Here is a 22,852-nt window from a genome sequence, read left to right as displayed (position 1 = left end):
TTCTTGAGTGGCTTTCACTTAAGGAGTGTCCTCTCTGGCTGCAGAAGGGGCGAGAGCAGCAGGCAGTACTGAGGATCCTTTATTCCTCCTCACTGAAGCTGGGGCCCAAGCCTCCAGCCAGTGGAGTGAAGCTGCCAGCTTCTGGGCACACAAGGTACCCCTGTACCTGTGTGTCATCCCCTGTGACGCTGCAGTCCCTGTGATGCATGTTTCTATGGATCCCAGAGGGGCCATCCTGCTGCCACAGTGATGGGCACTTCTGTGTCTCTCTCTCAAGGGCCAGTGAGCTGGTGCTGTGTAGTGTCTTCAGAAGGCGGTGGAAAGAATGCTGGCTCTGTAGGCCAGGACCTAGGTTCTCAGGCACCATAACCTCTCCACCTTTCATGAGGACAAGACCCACCTCCCAAGGTTGTCGACTACCAAAGGAGCAATGTGACAAGTAAAGTGCCTTATAACACTTATACCTTATACACTTTGTTTCGTGCAGAGAAAACATTAGGATAGTTGCTGCCACTTTGATTCCAAGAAAGCAGCCAGTTAGTAGTAGAGCAGTGCCTTTGAGTCCGGGCTGGATGCTGACTCCATCACAGAAGCCAGACTGCAGCTCCTTTGGCCCCAGGTCCATGCACTGCAGTCACTGCCCTAGGGCACCTGTGTGGGAGTCATTCCTGGAGCCACCTCCAATGGGTCTCTGTCCTTTGCAACTGGAAGAGACTGATAAAAATTCCAAGAAATTTCTTGCAGGGGGCAGAGAGCAGGATACTCTCCCCGTCACAGCCTTCCCAGCCTCCACAATCCTTCAGATCAGTGTCATGGGGGTTGGTACCACAGGTCGCTTATGTGTGAGGCTCCCTGATTATGGGTTGCCATCAAGAGCTGGCAGCATGGGCTGGGGGAGGTTTGTTTAGTTGGAAGCTTCCCAAGGCTGAGAAATATTTGCATGGTGATGACATCTGAGCGCCCCGTGGGGGAGCAAATGCAACAATGAGCACTTTGGTATCAGAAAGGAGTCTGGGTGTTGGTGGCTGAAATTCCATTCATATTTATGCCGGTAGATAAACACTATTAATACTGAAGGGCTGTGTCCTAGAGTGTGGTGGGGGTGTTGGAGGTCCACGCGGCGACCGTGCAACCCTGAGTCTTTTCCCCAGACTCCAGCCCTTGTTCTGGCACCAAGTTTGTATGTGGACACGGGGTTTGTATGTGAACAGGGAGTCTGCCGACGGGACCCAGGGGTCAGGAAATGCCTGGGTCTCCACTACTGCCTGACTTTCCAACATCTGACCAACTAATGTCAGCTTGTGTCAGGAATAGGAAGGTCTCCCCTCCCTCCATTCTCTTCTTGGTAAGATGAGCTTTCTAGACCTTTCTCCAGGGCTGGCAGACAATGTGACACCACCTATGGCCTCAGGCAACATTTTTATGCTCACCAGGGTCCTTCAGCTGGGGTGAGGGTGGGAAATAAATAATCTGATACTAATTGTTAAATCACTGAAGACTGTTTCCTAAAGTATTAAAGTGAAAGCTGGCACCCACCAGCTCCAAAAAAGGCCATTCCTCTCTGGAACAGCAAAACCACACCCCAAGCGTAGGGCTGAGGTTGGGAGCAGAGGCCAGACTGCTATGAGGCCACAGGAGTGGGAAGTTCTTGTGTAGGCCAAGTTCTAGGGGAAGCCTCCAGGGCAGGTCTCTTGAGAGTAGGTGGCTGCAGTCCTAGGGGTGCATCAGTTGATCCCTTGGGGCACGTGAAGAAAATAGAGCTTCTGTGCAAACTTACGTCATCCTCCAAAACTTTGATGCATGTTTATAACGTGTATGTAGTCTATTAGAAATGGGTGTAACACGTTTTAGGAGCATACTGGTATGGACTTCATAGCGCAGGTGGCGGACCAGGATGCATGCAGCCGGGATCCTCACCACGCAGCCCTCTCTTGGTGCTTCTCCTCCAGGTGCTAGAGATGCTCCACCAGCAGTGCCCGCAGGGCATGCTCTCTTGTTCGGATGACCAGTCTGGCCCTGGTCTCTCCCAGCTGGGCGCTAGAGAGTTAGCAGGGGGCTCAGGCCCACCTGAGTTACAGGTGGCAGGCCTCCTGGACCCCCCTCTGCCTCCTTCCACCCACCTCCAGGTTTCAGCACCTCCCTAGCCCTCTCTGCTCTCACCTGCTCAAACCAAAGTCTCTTCCTGCGCCCCTCCCTCCCCCGCACCCCTCCCACTAGTGTGGCCTGTCCTGGTGACCTCTCAGACTTCTCTCCTCCATGCCATACTCCCCCTTCACTAGGCGCTCAAGGCCTGTTCTAGGATACCTGTTGGATGAAATGAACACGCTGTGTCCCTTTCAAGGGTCTCTTTATCCAAGACCTTTATTTCAAACTGCCAGCAGCTTGGCCCAGCCCTCTGAGGCTTCTCCAGAGGAACGCTGCAAGCCAAAATGCATTTGGTGCCTTTCCTATTACCAATAACTGACTACCAATCTTTGGGCACCCTGAGGCAAATCAATAGCATTTGCTTTTTGTTTAGTTTTTTTCCTAATAGAATTTCAGATAAAAATAGATCTCTATCACACACACACACATATATATTATATTTATACATGCGCACATCGAGACAGAGATCCTTCAACCAAGCGGTGAAGGATCCGGTGTCCTCTGCAGTGCTCCTTACGGAGTGGGAAGGCCAGGAGGGGCAGGCCCTCTCTGGGAGGCCCCTGGGGGTGTGCAGTGCTGAGCCAGTGAGGTGAGGAGGACAGGTCTCCCACTGAGGAGCAGACTCGGCAATGTCAAACCAGGGCGGCCCTTGCCCAGTCTGTCCACACACTCTCATCTTAAGATGAGAGAGACGTACCAGATGGAGCTTTAAAACTAAAACCCAAAGTGCAGAGAAAAAAGGAATTCCCTGATAGGCCGGAGGGGCTGACTTCTTGGGGGAGAATTCCAAGAGCATCATACAGCAGGGCTAGGGGAATTGACAGGGAAGATACCCAATCCCCCAGCCCCAGGTCCCCTGCTGACAAGGATCTGCTCTGTCCCCTCCTCTGGTCTCCACAGTCCCCACTGGGCCCCAGGCGGGGGGAGCCAAATGGCCAGGTTGACGGGCAGGATGGGGATGGGGGTGGGGGTTGGGTCACCCATAAAAGCCTGAAGTGGCAATGGGCTGTGGGTGGTGAGATGTGCTGGGGTCAGTCCTAGAGACTGCCCTTCTTCATACCATTGTCCTCAGAGGGTTCTGCATTGTACCCATAGCCCAGAAACTTAAGGCTTGAAGGAGCATGTTGATGCAAAGTATTAGGAAGAACTGGGTCCGGCTGCCATGTTTGTATCCTAGGATCTAGAGCCTAGGGGGGCCATTGGGGGAATATTCCCAGAAAGGTGAGTATGGCAGAAATGGAAGTGGAATTAGGGATGGTGCTCGGTGCCCCTGGTCAGGCACCAGAGGCCCAAAAGGCACTTGGCAGCAGAGGGGAAGAGCAGTGGGGCCCAACTGGCCTCACAGGGCAAAGAGGGGCAAAGCTGGGCATCCTCCAATTACTCAAACCTGGGAGAGGGACCCAGAGATCCTAACTTCTTCCCATTTGCCAGCAGAATCTTCAAGCCCGGACTGCTCTGGGCAAGACCTGAGAATTACCTAAAACCCTGTAGTGAGACTGGGGCTGAGACCAGGACCCTGGGGCTCCCTGGGCACAGAGGCACAGGTGGAGGTAAAGTTCAGCTGTAAGGCTCCCCAACCTGTGCTCTTGGGAAGCAAGTCTGGTCACTATCTCTGTAAGTCACTTAGGGTCCAAGCATACCATCTCTCGAGGCACCGAGTCAGGAACAGGGGAAAACCCTCGTGGCCTAGTCAGAGGGCAGCTTGTGGTGCTCATCTTTGGTGTTGGAGAACAGGGAGCTGAAGTTCAAGGCTAATACCTGTGCAGTCACTGGAAAATCTAGGGTCAGGGATGTGGAGGGTGGTAGGTATAGTATGGGGGCTTCTAGACAGTGGGGTGGGGGGGAAGTACCTAGGAGACCCAGACCCTTACTGCACATTTAGATGATGCACAAACACATTTAGAGATGTCCCCATGCTGATGTGGCTTCCCAGCTACTTCCTTGCTCATAAACGCCACAATGTCGGTCTGAATCCCAAGGAGCAAAGAATTTGCTTTTGATGCAAATCTGGTCCACCCAGCTCCAGAAGAGCAGCTCCCGGACCCAGCTGTCCCTGGAAGGAAAGCAGGGCTGGAGTGGGGGAGGCGAGGAGAAGTAGGGCTGCAGCCTGCAGAAGTGTTCCCTAGACATGTATTTTTCTGAGGTCCCACATCACCCCTGCCCTGTACTCCCTGCTGCCTGCCTGCATCTGCCTGCCCCCTACTCCTTAGGGCAGCCCCCTCCCACCCTGCTGCTGCTATGCAATGTCACAGCTCTCTGGGGATGATGGAGAAGGGTAGCACTGGGCTGCTGGCCTCCAGCTCGAGGGCAGTGAGGAAGCAGTCGACGGCGGCCTCGCTCTGGCCCTGGGCCTGCAGCACCTCGCCCAGACCCTGCCAGGCCTCGTGGCAGGTGCTCTGCCTCTCCACGGCATCCCGCAGCACCTTCTGGGCCAGACTCTTGTGGCCCAGCCGACTCAGCATCAGACCCTGGGGAGCAAGCACAGGATGAGGTTAGTGAAGAGCATCCTGGAGCAGGGGCATCCTGGCCATCAGGGCAGGGCTCTGAGTCTCAGGCTTGGGAACCATCAAGTGACCGTTCTTGTTACCCATGCAAATCCTACCGTCCCCGCCCCAGCCCTGCTTCCCAGATCACCCGCTGTGAGAGTGCTGTCCCTCCTGGCCCCAAGGATGAGCTTTCAAGTCAGCAGACCTGGCTTTGCATCTCCCCATTATAGCTGGGGATCCTGGCAAGTTACCTCTCTCTGGTCCTCAGTTTCCTCATCTGTAAACGGGAAAGACCACAATATCCACCTCTAGGTTTGTCAAGTTTACAGGAGTCAGTCTATATAAAGCACCTGGACAGTGTCTGGCATGTGTGAGCTCTCAAATGGGTGTGTTACCCTGAGGCCTTGCTGCTGCACGTGGTGGGACCCTTCCCCCTGAGGGATGTGTGCCATGGGTTTCAGACTCTACAACTTTAAGCTTATAGGTAGGTGGGGGCAGCTCCTCTGCCTGCATCAGCAGTGGTCTTCCTGGGACATCGGGGTCCCCAGATGGCCTGACAGGTGAGGGTCACAGGAGGGCAGATGCCAGGTAGGAGAGGCTCTGGGGAGATGGATCAGGGGTGGCTAGGAAGCTTGGTGCTGCTGTTTGTCTTCAACAACCCCCGTTGTTGAAGTGACAGGAATCGTCATAAACATTTGGGAAGTGAAACTGGCGCCCCGTCCCTTCTATGTCCTCTTCCACTCATATTGGGGAGGGTGCCCGGAGGCGGGAGATAGGGTGGTGAGTAGGGGGGTGGCCAGAACCCCCTGCAGCCTCAGTCCCAGAAAGGCTGCTTTGTGCCATCCCACTGATCTGTGTTCCAGCCCTCAGAGGCACGGGGTGGCAGCACAGGGGGCCCTCCTCTCATTCAGAGATTTGAGGTAAAGCCTAACACTGACTTCCTGGACAGACGGAGGCTGGGGTGGGGGAGGGAAGCTGCCTTCTATGTGCCTGGAGCCCCCTCTTGGGTGCTCGCCCACTGATGGCCGTGTACATTTTTAGCTGGAACATTTTCCTCTTCACCACGCTCCCCAGAGTTAGGCCCTGTTGCTATGGAGACCCACTGGGGAAGATGCACATGCCTGACTTCATAAAGTCCTCTGAGAGCTTGGAACACGACCAATTAGGCAAGAGTGAAAGATGGTGCTCAGGAAGCCCTAGGAAAAGCCTCTTCCTCTCCAGAGGCACTAGCTGGTGGTGGTCCTGTGGCCAGGGGCCAGGAAAGCAATGGGGAGCCATATTCACAGTGCCTTTTCAACCCAGGGCGAAGCTGTCTGCAGAGAACTACACGGATGGGGTGGAGGACAGGGGAGCTGCGGCAGGGCGGAGCCACATGGGAGCCATGCTGACTCAGGGCTGCCTGGGACCAGAGGGCAGTGCCCAGTCTGGCCAGCAGGGCTCCAGTCCAAGCCGCGCTGCCCGCATGGCCTGGGAGCTGGACCCTGAGCAGCTCACGATGGAACAGAGCCCACAGGGAGGAGGGAAGGAAGGCGAGACGACAGGCTGCCAGACACCCAAATTAAGCACCAAAAACGGAAGGTTTGAGCCCTGTGAGTGCTGCCCCTGGAGGAGCAAGAGGACAGATGGGGAGGGCCGGCAGAGCCTCCCAGAGAGACGGCGGGGCTGCAGTGATCTTACACACCAAGATTTCTATACTGAGCTTCCATGTGAGATTGTGTTTGACAAGAGGGCTCCACTGCTAAAATGGAGTTCAAAAACCCCTGATCTCAAGAAGTGTGTGGGTGTTTGGAAAGGGGCCAGACATCCCTGCAGGCTGAACAGGGTGTGTGTGTGTGTTTCTCTCTCTCTCTCTCTCCTGGTTTGACTCTCAGTTAGGAAGTTTGCAGAAGGCTCCTCTGCATGTTTCGTGTAGAGGAAAAAGCCAGGGCTCCTCAGCCCGAAGACCTCGGCTGGGCTGGAATCCCAGCTTTGCCACTGACAAGCGCAGTGACCGTGGGCAAGTGGCCCATTTTCTCTGAGCTGTGGTTTCCTCATCTGCACCCAGGGAACAGAACAGTGTTTCCCAGTGGGTAACCGTGCAGGTTCTGCAGTGATGAGTTTGAAATCATGTAGTCAGGGTGCACGGTGGGCAGACAGCAAACGGAAGGGTCCCCAGGATGCACAGAAGGTCCTGCCTGAGTGAGGAGTAGTAGGAAGTGGTTCCTCTAGAAGGCAAGGCTCTCTGTGGATGAAGACTGGGGACTGGGGTGGGGTTGGATCACGTCCCCCACACCCTGGGGTGCTGACCTCAGAGCCTGAAAGGAGACACCGGGCTGGGGTCAGGCTGGGGCCCCGAGGCCCAGGGCCTGTAACAGGATCTGCTGCCACCTGCCTGAGACACCAGCCTGTTCGTGTTTGGTAGCAACTCAGAGCTGTTTGCTGCCTGACAACTGGGCAGAGCCTGCCTTGGGGAGACGTGAGGTCTCACCTGCTCTGCCCCCAGCCTGGTGCTGTGCCAAGGGCCCTCCATCGCCCTCCTGGCACCCCCACCCCAGCTGACCAGAGAATAGGTCTCCAGGGAGATGGTGGGAATACAGTTCCATCCAAATGTCCCTGGTGACTCTTACCTGACTCTGGCCAGGGGGCACCTGTGCCAAGAGAAACCAGACCTGTTGGTGACTCAGTCTCTGACCCTCACCTGGGAGATGTCATAGCCGCCACCCGTAGCAGTTAGCAAGCAATGTTATGGCAGTTGAGCACTGCGCCTGTGGGAGGGACCAGGTTACAGTCGCTCAGGGAAGGCAGGGCTATGGGGGAAGTTCCCAGAAATTCCCAACTCCATCCATTCTTTCTTCCCTCCCTTCCTGGACCTCAGAGACGAGGCAGCATCTGGCCTCATCTCAACCACCGAGGAGCCTGCTCCCCGAGGAAGCCTTCCCCAAGGTCAGCATCTCCTGGCCACACCATCACCTTGACCTTGAGACTGTGCTCCATTACTGTGGGCTCTGGTGTGGGATCCCTGCCCTGCCCCCTTCTTAGGCTGGGAGGGACAGGGTCCTTGGCTCCTGCCTGCTTTGCTATTCCTCACAGGATGGCAGCTCAAAAGAAATGTCCCAGGCTTGGAGCCAGGTACACCATAGGCAGTGTGCATGCTTACTGCCCTGTTTAGGCCACAAGGACAGGTAGCCCGAGGGGCTCTCTAAGGGGGACCCTCCCTGTTGGAAGACTAGGTTCTCTGGCGGGGGGGGGGGGGGGGGGGGGTACATGGGCCTGGGATGGGGAAGAAGGGAAAGAAGGGCCCCCAACTTCCTTTTTCAGAATTGCTACTGCATCTCACCCCATTAATTCAGTGCCTGACACTGTCCCCCAGAAGGGAGGGGCAGCAGGAAGGTCCTGACTGTGTGTGTGTGTGTGTGCGTGTGTGCGCGCGTGTGCGTGTGCGTGTGCGTGTCTTTCTTCTTCTAGGGAAGGCCTGCCCTGGGAAGCAGCCCCTACAGCTAGGCCAGCTGCAGGCCAGGCTGAGAGCTCCCTCCCTGTCCCTACCCTCAAGTATTTATAGAAGTTATTTTGGGAATTTTCTTTCTGAGCTCAAGGCACATTCCTGGGATTCTGTAACAGCCTTTCCAGCTGGGAAGCAGGGAAGTAGCTAGAGGTGCTAGAGCCTCCTGGTCCCAGGAGCCCTCTTCAAGAGGACCCTAGGGCTGCAGGGAGGAGCCTGGGGTGGGGTCACCTCTGAGGCTGCTCCCTCCACCCACCCTGAGGCTGACACACCCTGTGGTGTGTGTGGGGGGAGGGGGTCGGCCCACATTCCAGCTCCAGCTCAGCCACCCCACCCCCCCCCACCTCCCAGCAGGCCCCAGGTCCTCCCAGGTGTGTCAGCCTCAACCTGTCCAACCAGACTGGGAATGAGGTGTCTCTCCAGGCTGAGAACAGAGCCCACATATCACCACATCCCTCCTGGACCTGGGGCAGCTCCAAGGCCCCCGGGGCTGGTCCTCCCTCCCCTTTAGGAGAAGGGGCACAAATCCTTCTAGACTCCACCCAGCACCTGATTGACAAGCTCCACCGATTCACTTGGAGCCCAGCAAGGTGGGGGTCTTCGGGAGTAGCAGAGGTGGCCATGCTCCTGTGGCAGAACCCAGGCCTTCCTTCCTCCTCCTGTCCCTCACCCTCACAGAGGTGAGATGTCCAGGAACACCGGTGGGCCTCTAGGCTCAGCCTCTCGGTGGGCCTCTCGGTGGGGGTTGTCTTCACAAGGCCAGGGCCAGGCTCAGAGATAAACACTGGCTTGATGAGAAGGCCCATCACATCCTGGGGGGCTCCCTTGCCAGCTCTGTCCCTAGGCAGGGGGCTGGGCCTTTCCTCCTCCCACATTCTGGGCTGGTTTCAGGTTCTGGGCCAGCTGGAGGCTCTGCCTACCCAGGAGCACAGCTAGGCCCTCAGGGCTAGGTCAGGAGCCTGGACTTCATGTTCTCAAAGTGAATACCCTGTGGTGGGCAGTGAGTGGGGTGGTGCCATTTCAGAAGCTCCCCTCTCTGGGCAGGAGGGGTGGGTGCTGGCATACTGGACAAGGGGAAGGCTGGACCCTGCTGCACCCTCCAGACACGATGAGTCTTTCAGACCATCGATTCTGGAGCGAAATTAAGCCGACAGTGCTTAACTATTGTTCTGACCTGAGTCTATGACAGCCTGACAGAAGGCATCCCTTCCACTTCCTCGTCAGGGTTGGTGAGGACTTTAGGAGACCACAGTGAAGCCCAAGATTTTCCAAAAGTCCTGAGCCAGAGCCAGGGGAACCTGCCTTCACCCTCTCGCAGGTCTCTGAACCAGGGCTGAGGGTGCGTCGTGTGGTCTGGGGGCTGTGTCAGCCCAGGAATGAGGTGGGTGGACACGGGCCTGAACCCCAGTGAGGCCCATGCTGGCCTTGCCCTCCCACCTCCCCACACAGTGAGCCTTTGGAACTCCCTTCTCCCTCCCCGTCCACTCTACTTTCCCACCAGGGAATGCAGACCTCAGGTAGTATTGGGAAGGGACGAGGGAGAGAAAACTCGCAATAAAACCCCAGCAGGAGGAGGTCAAATGGCCAACAAGACGTTCCTGCTGAACTTTCCTGCCAAACAGAGCAATGTTCCTGTCTACCGGAGCTGGTAGGGCAGAAGCTGACTGTGAAGAGGGACTGTATGTGTGTGAGAGAACTCAGGGTCTCTGCACACCCAGCACAAGACTTCTGGGCCTTCCGGTTCCTTCAGGCTGCCTGCATTCTCAAAGCCACCTGCCACAGCTCAGGAAGCCAACAAGGAGGGAGAAGCCTAGAGCAGGTGGGGTGTCCTGGACCCTGAGGCATCAGGCCCCAGGAACCAGCAAACCTGCTCATCTGTGTGTTTGCCAGCCTCATTCAGAGCAGGGAACCTTCAGAGGGCCAGGCACTGGGTTTCACTTTTCAGCTGCTCAGGACACCTTTCCTCCTGAAAGTCAGGAAGCAGAGGCTGAACCTGCCTGACCACAACAGAGCCCATAGTGGAAAGCCAAGCAGGGCCTCCCTAGAACCTGGCCTTCCCTGCTGCTCCTCCCAGCAGCCTCACATCATGCCCGTTTAGCTGAAGAGCCCAGCTGTGAAACTGTTCTCACCCTCAACTCAGACTCCTGCCTACTGAGCAGGCATTCCCTGCTCTCGGCTAAGGTCAGCGTGGCCTTGCACTGTGTATACCCTTGTCCCAGGCACAGGGCACTTGGGGCCCGGGTCCTGCACATCTCTGCCTTGGCCAGACTCGCCTGATGGGCTCAGGAAGGACAGAGAGGCTCTGCTACAAAGAATCTCTGGAACTTGGCTCTTGGCTCTACTTCCCTCTGCAAACAAAGAGCATCTGAACTTGGCCTGGGAGCTGTGCTTCACAGTGAAAAAGGTAAAAGTAACCCCAACCACTGGGCCATTCACTTACACAATTATTTAACCTAATTCTTAAAAAAAAAAAAATTTTTTTTAAGTTTATTATTTTGAGAGAGAGACAGAGTGTGAGCAGGGGAGGGGCTCAGAGAGACACAGAATCTGAAGTAGGCTCCAGGCTCTGAGCTGTCAGCACAGAGCCCAACATGGGGCTCGAACTCATGAACTGCGAGATCATGACCTGAGCCGAAGTCAGATGCTTAACCCACTGAGCTACCCAGGTGCCCCTAACCTAATTCTAACGAGAGACCTAGGTGCTTGGCATTGTGATTACCACTTTACAGATGAGGGCACTGAGGTTCTGAGAGGTTGAAGGACTTGGTCATGGAGGAATAGTGAATATAGGCAAAGTAGGACTCAAGTCCAGGTCACTTAGCCTTGAAGGCTGTGTTCCAACCTCTAGACACGAGCTGGCTCTGACACTGGGGCTTAAAGACCATCCCAGCCAGGGGCGCCTGGGTGGCTCAGTCGCTTGAGTGTCTGACTGACTTCAGTTCAGGTCATGATCTCCCGGTTTGTTGAATTTGAGCCCTGCGTTGGGCTCTGTGCTGACAGTTCGGAGCCTGGAGCCTGCTTTGAATTCTGTGTCTCCCTCTCTCTCTGTCCCTCCCCTGCTCATGCTCGTTCTCTCTCTTTCTCTCAAAAATAAATAGAAACATAAAAAGAAAAAAACCCCAGCCACACAGCTTCAGAGGAAAACTACAGGGAGCTCTGAGGCCCTGGGTCCTTGCCCAGCATCCCCTCCCTACCTTCTCAGCACCCTGCTGGCACCATGGGCCACCAGGCAGCCCAAGGGAATCTGGGCCAATGACCCTTGTCCCACAGCAGGAAGTCAAGCAGTCTGGTCACAGGTGGAGCTCAGCCTTAGGCCATTTGCTATCACATCCTCCACATGAATGATGACAAAAATGCCTGGTGCTGACTTACCTTTTCACAGCACTCAGCCTATCTGAGCCCTAAAATCTTCCCTTTGAGGTCACAAGGGCCTGAATTATTATCCCCATTTGAGACAAGAGAAAACTGAGCCAGTGAGGGGAAGTAATCTCTAAGGCTTTCAGAACTCAAGGGATGGCAGGGCTATCTGTCAGTCTTAGATGTGTCACCTCTCCAGTCTAGTCTTGCCCTCCAGGATTGGGGATGGGGCCAGTCAGGGGAGGAGGATGGCAGGAGCTCTGTGCATCCAGAGTTCACCTGTCTGGCCTCAGACAGCAGAGCTTGTTGTAGGATTCCCACAGCACCTGCAAAAGGCCTAACCCAGAACCTCGGGGCAGGCAGGGTGGAGCTCTGGTCCTGGCTGACTCAGGCCTCGCCTTAGGGAGCACAGGAATGGTGGTGGGGAGCTTCCAGGGACTTAGGGCAGGTGCGGCAAGCCCCAGCGTGGGGAAAGAGGGGCCAGAGTCTCTTGAGCTGGCCACACTATGGCCATGCCCCTGATCCCTCAAGCCCACTTGAGGAACGAGGCAGCAAACCCCATGCTGGGAGCGAGAGGGAATGAATGCAGAGAAATAATTCACTGCCCCACTCTCATTGGGGTAATGGACGACAGAAACGCTGTCTTCCTGTCTTTCCAGGGGCATCTGGAGACAGAAGAGGCTGGATTACCTGGCCAGGACTGCTTCAGAAATTACATCCCCAGGAATTACATCACAGGAGCCAAAGTTCATTTAGGGCAGTTTCCCCCCTTGCTGCTGGGGTGCCCAAGGAGGAAAGCGTTCTGGGGAGACGGGGCAATGAGAGCCTGGAACTCTGGCCTAAGAAGAAAGCATGACCACGGGCAAGAGCCAGTGAGGAGCAGGGAAGCCTGGCCAGAGAGGCGCGAAGAAACCCCAGAGCCTGTCCTTGGGACAGCAGGGTGGGGGCCGCCCACAGACACAGGTGCAGGGATGCAGCATGCCTGTCCACTCCTGGCCGACGCTCTTGAGCTGTCTCTTGCAGTGAGACAGGCTGCATCAAAGCATCCACACTCCTGGCTCAAGCAAGGGGTGGGCAAGGAGAATGAGTCAGCCTGTGGCTGAGGCTAGTTAGTGACCCTCCCACCATTAAAGTCAGGGGACCTCATGGTCCTCCTGGGAGGGCTCTCAGTGACTTGACCATTCCATTAGTCCCTCCTGGGTTCCTTGCCTTCCCCAGGCATCCTTGTTCCCTCGGAGATGCAGAAGGACTCCTGAGAGGTGGCAGGGCAGAGAGAGGCTCAGAGAGGGGTGTAAGCACCTCGGATTCCTCTCCACCAAGCCCATGGAGCCCTTCTGAAAAACACTGTCACCTGGGGGCCAACTCCTCTGCTTCCTTTCTCCTGTTTCCTCAGAGCAGGCAAGTCGAGTTCAGGCTTTCCCTCCGTAATGAGATTCTTCTGCCTGTAAGTTAAGTGCTGAACGCCCAGGCTGAGTGAGTAGGGTTTCTGGCTACCTGCTGGGGAGGCTGAGACCTAGCTGGCAAAGACTGTTAGGATCTGCTCCTGAGATTTCACTGGGAATTTCCATCTGCAGAGAGCATGGCATTTTCTTTCTGCACCTGGAAGTCTCCTGAAGCAACCTGGCCCTCCGTGAGCCTAGTGGAGGTGGCCGCCTGCAGGGCTGGGGTTTGACGGCACAGACATTTCTGGGGCACTGCTGAGGCACAGTGGAGACTCTTCCCTGGCAAAGCACCGCTAAGCTGGTGTCTCTTTCCTGCCTGTTGGGTAGAAAAGCCTGAGCTGAGCCCAGGGTGGAGCCTGAACCATGGAAATGCCTCCCATCACATCCAGGGCAGGGAGGGTGGCAGGACCTGGAGAATAGAGAACCTGCTTCGGGGCCAAAGTTCATTTTCTTAGAAATGCCAGGACCCTGCCTCCTAAAAGCAATCACCTTCCACTCCCAGAAGCTTTCTCTGGCCTGTCCTCAAAGTTCCTGTCCCCATGCACACAGCCCTAGGGAGAGGCCCTGAGGCTGGCCCCCCTGGTGTTTGACGATCCTGCCCTAAGGACTGTAAGGCTGAAGCTGGCACCCACACAGCTCACCGAGGGACCCAGAGCTCTCCTGGCCCAGCCTGTGGGTGGCTGTGCTCTCAGGGGAGGGGTGCCTCTCCTCTCCTTGCACCTATCAGAGGCTGATGTCCTCAGAGAACCACCGTGGTGTGGCAAGGCCAGGATGCACTCCTTGGGAACCTGCCTTGGCAATGACTGACTGCATGGGGGTCTGGATGGGTGTCAGTTCCCCTTCACATTTTTTTCTCTGGATAGTTCTCCAAGAATGCACCCACCTCCAGAGTTCATGAAGGCTGAGACAACTGATGTGTCTCCGTCACTCTCTATTATTTTTATGGCAAATCCCTTACATAAATGCCAAGTTGACTTAGACCAACAGGTAGTGGTTCCCCTGATGTTGCACCATGGTAAAGAACATCTAAAGGTCACGTGTGTGCTCGGTGAGAAAAAGTTCTGTGATTGATTAGCAATGTCTGTCACGGCTATGGGACTGGAGACTAGAGGTTTATACGTTGTTCTGCCTTCTCTGATGTTGCACTGAAGACTTTTAGGAGCACTTTCACATGTGCCACCTCATTTGATTAGAAGTGACCTAGAATGATGTAGATTATTATTCACTTACAAAAGGAGACATCAGGAACATGGAAGTTAAGTGTGTCTTTTCCTAAATCACCCAAGTGAATTGGGGCCAGAGCCAGGATTAGATCCTAGATGTCCTGAGTTTGAAGCCAGCACAGGGAAGGCACTCACAACAGGGAATGCTGGTGATCAACATACCAAAGTGTTCCTTCCTGTGTCTTTGGGAAAACAGTGCTTAATAAATCTCCAGGCTTGCAATTTGCTATTCTTCATGCATATGTGTGGGATGCTGGCAGGAACAGAGCATGTGGAAAGCAAATGGGCTGCCCACGCCAGAGCCGACTGCCCCTCTGGTTGCTTGTAACTTTCAACAGTGGGCAGGCCTGGCCCTGACTTGCTCTAATTTCATCAAATCAGCAAGGCACCCCGGGAAGAGAAAAGGGACCATTTCAGAAACATCTGCAGGGAGCCACTCTGGACAGCTATTCAGTTACCATGGAAACCCACCCTAGGAAACTGCTTCAATTTCAGGAAAATCGCTACAAACAATAATAAGCATAAATGAAAAATGGTACACTGTTACTTCAAAATTGTACTTGTTATTGGGTTTTAGGGACTGAGCCGGCAGGCACATATCCTTGAGCGCAGTGGAAGGCAGACATCTCTGCCTGGCTGCAGGCCTGATGACAGAGCCCACATCCTCCCTCCCACCTCCCTCATCAAGTGTCTGGATGTGACCTCCGGGGAGGCATTTGTCAGAGGAACTCATGTCTGAATTGCGGGAGGAAGGAGGACGTGCCTTGCAAAAAACAAACATTTGCTGAGCAGACTGCAAGGCAACACAGAGCCATGTGGAGGGGAACATGGGCCAGGTGTGATGTCACTGCGTGGGCTTTCTTCAACTAACGCTGAACATTCACATGGGTCCAAAGTAGATATCCTTTAAGAAATTGGGCAGCAGGAGTAATAGCTGAGCTTGGAGTCTCTACTGTAATCTGTTTTCAGGGACTCTTGGGCTGGAAGGGACCTTGTAAAGATGACTTGGCCCAGCTCCTCCCCCAAGTGGTGTTTCCATTCTGTTGGCAGTGTCTTCAGCAGACGGTTCCTGAGTTTGTACTTGGACTATTCTAAGAGCTGTACGGTTTTTCCTGACACTGAGCGGAAATCGAACTCCCTGTGGCTTCTCGTGAACGAATCAGACCCCTTTTGGCAATGATAACCCTCCAGCCATCTGGAGTCAGTCTGATCCCTCTGTGTTCTCCATGTGGCAGGTGTCAGTGACGCCCTCATGGTTGCTCCCCTTAAAGAATTGTCAAAGGGGGACATCTGAGGTGGAACCTGGACCCTGACAGGGGAAGACCATGTAGCTAATGGTATGCTCATGAATTATACTTCAAAAATCACTGTGCATGTGCAGGCCTGTATACATGCAGATCATTACATTTATCCTGATACTGGCTCTCTAAAAGCAGCTAAGGAAGGAAGGGAAAAAAACAGCTATCCCTAGTCTACTATACCAACTGTCGGAGCAGGTATTCAGTAAATGTTTCCTGCACCAGAGAATCCCCACTGCACAGATAAGTAAAACCGAGGTTCAGAGAAGCCCATGATCACCCAGAAAGAGAATGGCAAGGCCAGGCCAAGAACACCAGCATCCTGCTCTCTGCCTCCAAACCTTCCCATGGAAAGTCACCGAGCCCTGGGCACCCACGTCCTGAGTGCCATGTTGCCGGACTGGGGGCCGCTGGGCCCTCTTACCACCCCAGGGGCCATTTTCCATGTGTGCTTGAGTCAGGGCTGACGTGACAGCCCATCTCAGGACATCCTCTAAATGACACCAAAGAGGCACAGAGCTCCTCCTAAATGGGAGAGGCAGCCTGGTGATCACGGAGGCACTGGGGACTCCCAGAAAGCAGAGCATTTTGTCTAGTGTGTCCAGGGCAAGGGTCTGATGAGGAATAGCGAAAGCCCTTTGGGGCTACACTGCTTTACCGAAACTTACAGCAAAAAGGAAGTCACAAGGAATATCAACCAAACCTACATTTTTTCATCAACTCAGCCAGGCTCTGATTGAAGGGGAATGGCCCTGCCTCCGTAAGACACTTGTGTCCCCCAACAGAGCAGGGAGGAAGCCACCTCCCCCCAAGCACCAGGGAACAGGGGCGGCAGGGCACCTGTAGACAGTGGAGAGGGTGAGAGGGCAGAAGGGCCCTGATGCCTTTCTCGGGGGCCGGGGGGCTGACTCACCAGGCTGTGCATGATGCGCACACCGTCGGGGTTCACCGTGAGTGCCTCCTTGTACAGCTGCTTGGCCTCCTCCAAGCTGCCCTTCATCTCGGCTAGCCGGCCCCGCATGTAGAGTACCGAGTGTGAGGTGGGAAAGAGGCCCGCTGCCTCCTGGATGCAGAAACCCGCTTCCTTGAGGTGTCGCTGCTCCATGAACAGCTCAGCTGTGAAACCAGAAGGACAGTGGGAGGTGACAGCGGTAGGAAAAGCCAGAGGCAGAGGACCCCTCCCTGCATCCGACTGGCAGCCCCCAGAGTGGAGGGTCTCAGGTGGTGGAAGCCATCCCTCGAGTCACAGCATGGGCGGGGCTGGCTCTGGGCCGTGGGGGCAATAGCAGAGAATGGTTTCCGAGCGCTCACTCGGTGTCAGGCACCGCGCTACATGTTCCACACGGACCGTCTCCACTGAAGCTCATAGCAGCTTGTAGAACAAGCACTTTTATTACCCTGCTTCAGGGAGAAGGAAACTGGGGCACAGAGAGGGTAGGGAAGTGACCTTAAGACCACAGGGAGAGTCAGCTGTGGACCTAGGGTTTGCATCAGGTTGTCTTGACCTCCAAGCTTGGCAGTGGGGGCACGGGTGGCGTCTGTAAAGGTCAGGTGGCTTTCTGCAGCGTCCCTCACTTCACCTGGTGACCTTGAGTCTCGGGGTGGGGGATGGAAGCTGATCAGGAGGATGCAGGTGTGTGCTACCACAAGGCCCACACTCCTTGAGACTGTGGGCCAAGGCCTGCTTCTGCAAAGTGTCTACTCTCATCTGACCCTCCTAGGAGGTGCTCTCATGAGCCCTGTGCTAACAAACCAGGCTGAGGGAGGCAGGGCGTCACTCCAGTCCCTCAGTGGAAAGGGGTGAGGCAGAGCTGGGCTCCTAGCAGCTCCGGCCTCTCTCCAAAGCCCAGGGCTTTCTGCCACACTGAGAGAATAGGTAATGCACGTGCCTTTTACCAACAAGCAGGAAAGATCTGTCCCACAACCAGTTTGCCCTCTTCCCTGCAGATCTGTGGAAAATGGGGCCATCTCTCCGATCTCAGGCCAGCCCACATAAAGGCACATTTCAGATCCACGCTGCACAGGTACACACCCACAACAGGCACTTTTAGAAACAGGCTGGCTGGGCTTGCAGCACGGCCTCATGGCCCACTCAGCCTTCCTCTCCGGGAGCCCTGGGCTCAGCTGCCCCTCCCGGGGCTGGTGCCTGCACACAGATGGGAGCACAGAAGGGCACGCAGAGCCTGGCTTGTGGCTCTGCCAGGAGCTGTTCCTAGCACAGGCCAAGGGCTGAGGTTACACTAATTCAGGTTACACTAATTCAGGTCTGGGGCGGGTAGATAACAGACATCCCCAAAGAAGCTCCCAGAACAAGGTGGAAAACCTGGGCCCAGGCATCATCTTCCTGTTTCAACAAGAAGCAGGAAGGAAGCCTAAGGCCTCAACTGCAGCACACAGCATTTGGGGGTACTCAGCGTGAATGTTGCCTAAGGTTCATTGTGTAATCAAAGTAGTTTGCCACATCCTACAATACTACAGAGGCCTTTTTGAGCAAGGGTACTCTTTTTGTCTCTAGTGGAGATGAGAATTTGTAAGAATTAAGTAAACACAGAGGAGCCAGGCCCCCATGATAAGGCTAAAGAGAAACGCAGGCTCTTGTCCCTGTAGACAACCTGAACTGCAGAGTCCCAAGGCAGAAAGTGAAGGAAGGTGAGGCCAGGAAGGGCAGCCTTAGAGCCCAGGGCCTTGCAGGGAGGGGTTTGTCTAACTCTGCCTAAGCTCTCCTCTGCTGTGCTGTCACGTTCTCTTCTGGAGCTGCTGCCTGGGGCTCTGAGCAGGGTGCCTTCATAACTGAGGGCCCAGTGTGCAACTACGATGTGTTGACCATGTGCCTGGCCCACCCACATGAGAAGGATAAAGAGGGGAGGTGGGGGGAGGTGGGGCAGCGGAGCGACCAAACTGCTGGAGGGAGCCAGGGCAATGGAGCGCCAAGTGCCAATTCTGAAAACTCCGGGCACTCCGAAGGGGTCAGGTCAGCTGTGCTGGTGTGGCCAGGGAAGTCTTCCTGGGGGGAGGCAACACTGGAGCGGGGGCCTGAAAGTGCAGGGGTGCTTAGACAGGCAGACAGAAGGGAGGTTGTGCAGACCTGGAGGGCTGGGCTCCACTGTGACCTGCCCGAACTCCCCAGGGTCACTGGAGGAGAGGGGGAGAAGCAGAAGGAAGCGTATGGTGTGAGTGCCGGAGGCGGGGAGGCCTGTCCTGCACCAGCCCCTGTAGCTGCTTCCTCTATCTACCACCAGGAGCTCAGCTCAGAGGCTAGGCTCTCCACTCCCATAGACCTTGCCCAGCAGGCCCAGCCCACCTGCCTGCCTGCCTGGTCCTGGCACGGCTCATTAAGCTGTTTACAACTTGCTGTCCTGTCTCCTGAGTCCCTGTCTCTGGAGGCTGCTCCTGGGGTCTCCCTTGGCGACTCCTCACAGTGCCTTCGTATCAACAGATTTCAATTACAGGGATCCCCACCTCCTTCTTTCCTTGTGGCCCTAGCCCTTGTCGGGCTGGCCATACAGCAGAGAACATGCCCTGAAAAATAGGTAGGGCTGCTTTGGTCCGATGGACTTCATTACCAGTTAGGCAGGAAACCAGATGACACAGAACAGAGCCAGAGAAGTAAGGTCTCCTGAGGGCTCCTGGCTGCCTTGCAGACAGTCCCTGGCATGCTCAGACTCCAGGGCGGGGCCTCTGACCTACAGACAGGCCCACAGGTCTGGGGGCTGCAGTGTACCCCTTCTTCCTAGCCTCAGCGTCCCTGGGCAACTGTTTTACCAAACATGGTGCTCCCCAGACAGTCAGCCAGCCTATGCTCTGGCTATAGCGTGGCACCACACCCGCCCACTGCCCTGATTTCTTGACCTCCTGGCCTTGACTGCTAGGGCCCCAAGGTGCCCACCCATCTGGGCCTCCCCCCGCCAGGGCTGGAGGAACACTCCCTGTTACTGGACTTTCCTTGAATTCTCACGGTCCAGTTCACCACCCCAGCAAACAGACCTAGCTGTCCCCAGTGTCGAGGGCCCCTCTCCCATCCCCTCAGCTCATTTTCTCTCCCTCCCGATTTCCCTACTCCTCTCATCTCCTCTCTGCCTGCTCTTGACCTCTCCTCCTACCTCTCTGTCTCAGCTTTTCTCCCTCTTCTGTCCATCTCTCTCTACCAGCCCCCCCTCTGTGCTTCTCCCGGCAGGCTCCAAATGGAAAACATCTGTTCCCTGGAGCTTTGCAACAGTCCCTTTTATTGTTTTTTTTTTTTTTTTTTTTCTGAGGCATCCTGATCTAACCCTGCACCCTGAGCTGGTTCCAGTCTTTCGGCCAAAGCAAAGCTCCACCCCACCCCCAGGTTGGGGGATGAACTCACTTTTCACCGGCTATTTGCACACCCTCTTTGCAAGGAGGGCCTTGCCCTTGGACTAGTTCTAAGCTGAGGAGCAGGGGGAGGGAGGGCCCAGGGTCACGTCTAAGGCCTTTCAGGAGCCTCCCCATGTGAGAGTGCACCTGGCACTCAGGCTAAAGGCAGAGGTCCCTCAGGGAAAAGCTTAGGAGAGAAGTTAAGGTTAGGCCCTTAGCTAGCCTTGAACCCCAGAAGGGATCACCAAAACTATCCCCCTAAAGGAAACAGGTGTCCTCCTCATGGAGCAGACCATCAGGACATATGGACACCCAGAATAAAGGTGACAGAAGGGAGGCGGACAAGGAAGGAAAGAGAGAGACAACCATGGAACCGAAGGAATAACACTGAGAATCTGAAGGTCTGAAGGCATTTTGCAGGTTGGTCTGAGACCCTCCATCCCAGGGACCCAGAGAGGGGGCCCAATTTACCTCAGGCCACAAGGGAATCAAAGCTGCAGGGCCTGGGCTCCTGACTTCCTGTCCCTGAATGCTCTCCTCACTATTTCTGCAGCTGGGAGGAGGAGGTGCAGGCAGAGGAAAGAAGAAGAAAAAGCCAGAGCAAGAGAAGAGGGTACGTGGGAAGGAGGCACAGAAGGCAGGAGGGAGAAGGGCGGGGAGCTGGGACAGAGGGGAGCGTGAGGGAAGACAAAGAGAGGGATGAGGAGGAATGGAGGAAAAGCACGAGAGGAGGTGGGCGGGGGGCACTGGTGAGGCTGTTTCTCCCTTGACTGCAATGTTATAATAAACATGACTGTCAGACACTGCCCTGGCCACCCACCCCAGTTCTCCAGTCTGCCCAGCTGACAGCGCGGCAGCCGTTACCTGCCAGTGCCCAGGGCCTCCTGAGTATTGTCCCCATAGAAGGCTGGGTCTCCCATTCTGAGATGCCTTGGGCAAAGGGTTTCTGGGCACAGATTCAGCCTGGAGCAGTGGGGTTACTGGCTCTTGCTCGACGGATCTGTTTAGCAGTTGGAGCTCTGTGCCCAGTGCCCAGACGTGGTGAATCCGCCATTTGGGAGCTGGGACTTGGGCCAACTTCCCCCCGCTGAGGGAAAGCCCATGGCCGCCCATGAGTGCCCTGGACTTCCAGGTTAGGGGATCTCTTCCCTACATCTGTCTTCCTTTCTCTAGCACACTGTTAGCTCCCAGAGACATGAGCTTCAGTGAAAGAGGGAGGTGGGCCATCTTGCTCTTCTGGAAGGCACCTCTCGACACACAGGATCCTGGAGCATCTGTTAGTCCTGGTGCCTCTCCCATCATCACACAGACCCTCTGCTAAAGAGGCAACATTCCTGGAACGGATCTCTCAAGTGGAAGCCCTCCGTGATGCTTCTCACATCTGACTGGGATGGGCGGAGGCTTGAAGAGGCTTGAAGAAGGGCAGCCCTTCATTCAGTAAGTGCTCAGCAAATGCTGGCTGGTGATGCTGGTAGCTTATGGAGCGCAGACTGCTCCAGAATCCTCCCATTCTCAGAATAAAGAACCTGGCACACTTTCTTCCTTCCCTTTCTGGCTGTGGCTGCTGTCCCTCAATCTATCCCCACTTTCTCCTATAATGACAGAGCCCCTGATTTTTCAACGTTTATTTATTTTTGGGACAGAGAGAGACAGAGCATGAACGGGGGAGGGGCAGAGAGAGAGGGAGACACAGAATCCGAAACAGGCTCCAGGCTCCGAGCCGTCAGCCCAGAGCCCGACGCGCAGAGCCCCTGATTTTTAACAGGGCTTATAGGCAACCAGGACGGTGACATTTCCCACAGTCCTGTGCAGCTAGTTGCTGTCATGTGACTAAGTTCTGGCTGGTGGATCATGAGGGGAAGTGATTAGTGCAAATTCCAAAATATGCCCTGACCGGGAGGGGGTGTCCCTTTCTCCCACTCTTCCTGGTTATGCCTGGGAAGGTGAATGTGGTGAAGAGCCATCATAGATCACAGGGGTGAGAGTGACTCCCCAGGTAGAGCAGAGCCAATGAAATGGAAGGAACCTGGGTCCCTGGACCAGGAGAGCACAGCTGTCATCCCAGTCAAGGCCTCCATCTCTGAGTTGTTACAATGGCTTCTGAGTTGTTACAGTGGCTTCTGCAAAGTAGACGCTTGCTTTGTTTTTCTTACAAAGCATCTACTTTGCAGAAGCCACTGCCATTTTGGATTGGTCACACACACCCAAACTTGTCTCCTAATGCCACTCTGCCCAACCCTTACTTGGCACCACATTCGTGGCATTCAGATTTTGTTCTTGAGAGTTCTCTGTAGGCTGAGTATCTAGGATAACATCCAGAGAAGAAAGGCTAATGTGCAAGTTATCGAAAGGCATGTGTTTACACCGATAATTCCCAAGCCTAATTACAGGCTTACTCCTTCCCTGGAGTTACCAGGATGCACTAGCATCCGGAGCATAAAGCAGCATACTTGAGAAACGCAAGGAGGTTTGTGAAATGCAAAAATGTGTTCATTTGCTGATGGTAGTAAACAACATGCGTCATTAAACCAAAGGCCTTGGGAACTCTAGAGTAGGCAATGCACAACTCTGGATCTGATCGCCAGGTTGCTGATGTGCCCCTTGAAGTTGGTGAAGGCCCAGTGTGGGCAGCTTCCTACCCCAAGCACATGTAGGGGCCAGGGCTCTGGTGTGCCTCTTAGGAGCCGTTACGGCTTCATGTCTTAGCAGATGACAGGGGGCTCTCTGCCTAAGGGGAGGCCTTTTTTAATATCCTTCTGGAGTTTTCAACATTCCTTTTCCTACTAAGGATGCAACAAGCCGGCTGTGGAACACAGCTCCCACACATCCCTAGCATCCTAAGGGACCTTCCTATGCTAGCTGTGGCAATGTTTGCATTATTAAAATGCTTCCCTGTTTAGCCTGTAAATCCTGGCCCAACTGTCCCCCTCCGCCACATTCAGAACCTATGGTGGGGGAGTAGGGGGAGTACTGCATGCTAATAGGACCATATGTGAAATCCAGGCAGCGGGAAACCTCAGATTCCCAGGTAAACACATTCTGCCTCTGACTTGCAATGTCTGCCAGTCTCCAGAACCATCTACATGCA

General features: G+C 55.0%; 1 protein-coding gene across 4 annotated transcripts in view; it reads right to left on the bottom strand.

Annotated features, from left to right (window-relative positions):
• Nucleotides 1-2,334: 2,334 nt before the first annotated feature.
• The window catches only part of TTC7A (tetratricopeptide repeat domain 7A), a 120,220-nt gene continuing 99,702 nt past the window's right edge, over nt 2,335-22,852 (bottom strand). For all 4 annotated transcript variants that reach the window (XM_030310546.1, XM_030310548.1, XM_030310550.1 and 1 more), the window contains 2 exons: nt 16,343-16,545; nt 2,335-4,613 (listed from right to left, as the gene is read on the bottom strand). In XM_030310546.1, coding sequence (XP_030166406.1) covers nt 4,392-4,613; nt 16,343-16,545 — 425 coding nt within the window. In that variant the 3' untranslated portion in view covers nt 2,335-4,391. The remainder of the gene's footprint in view (nt 4,614-16,342; nt 16,546-22,852) is intronic.

The sequence above is a fragment of the Lynx canadensis genome, chromosome A3 (genome assembly GCF_007474595.2).
Source record: "Lynx canadensis isolate LIC74 chromosome A3, mLynCan4.pri.v2, whole genome shotgun sequence".
Classification (NCBI taxonomy): domain Eukaryota; kingdom Metazoa; phylum Chordata; class Mammalia; order Carnivora; family Felidae; genus Lynx; species Lynx canadensis.
This window is presented reverse-complemented; position numbering and strand designations above follow the sequence as displayed.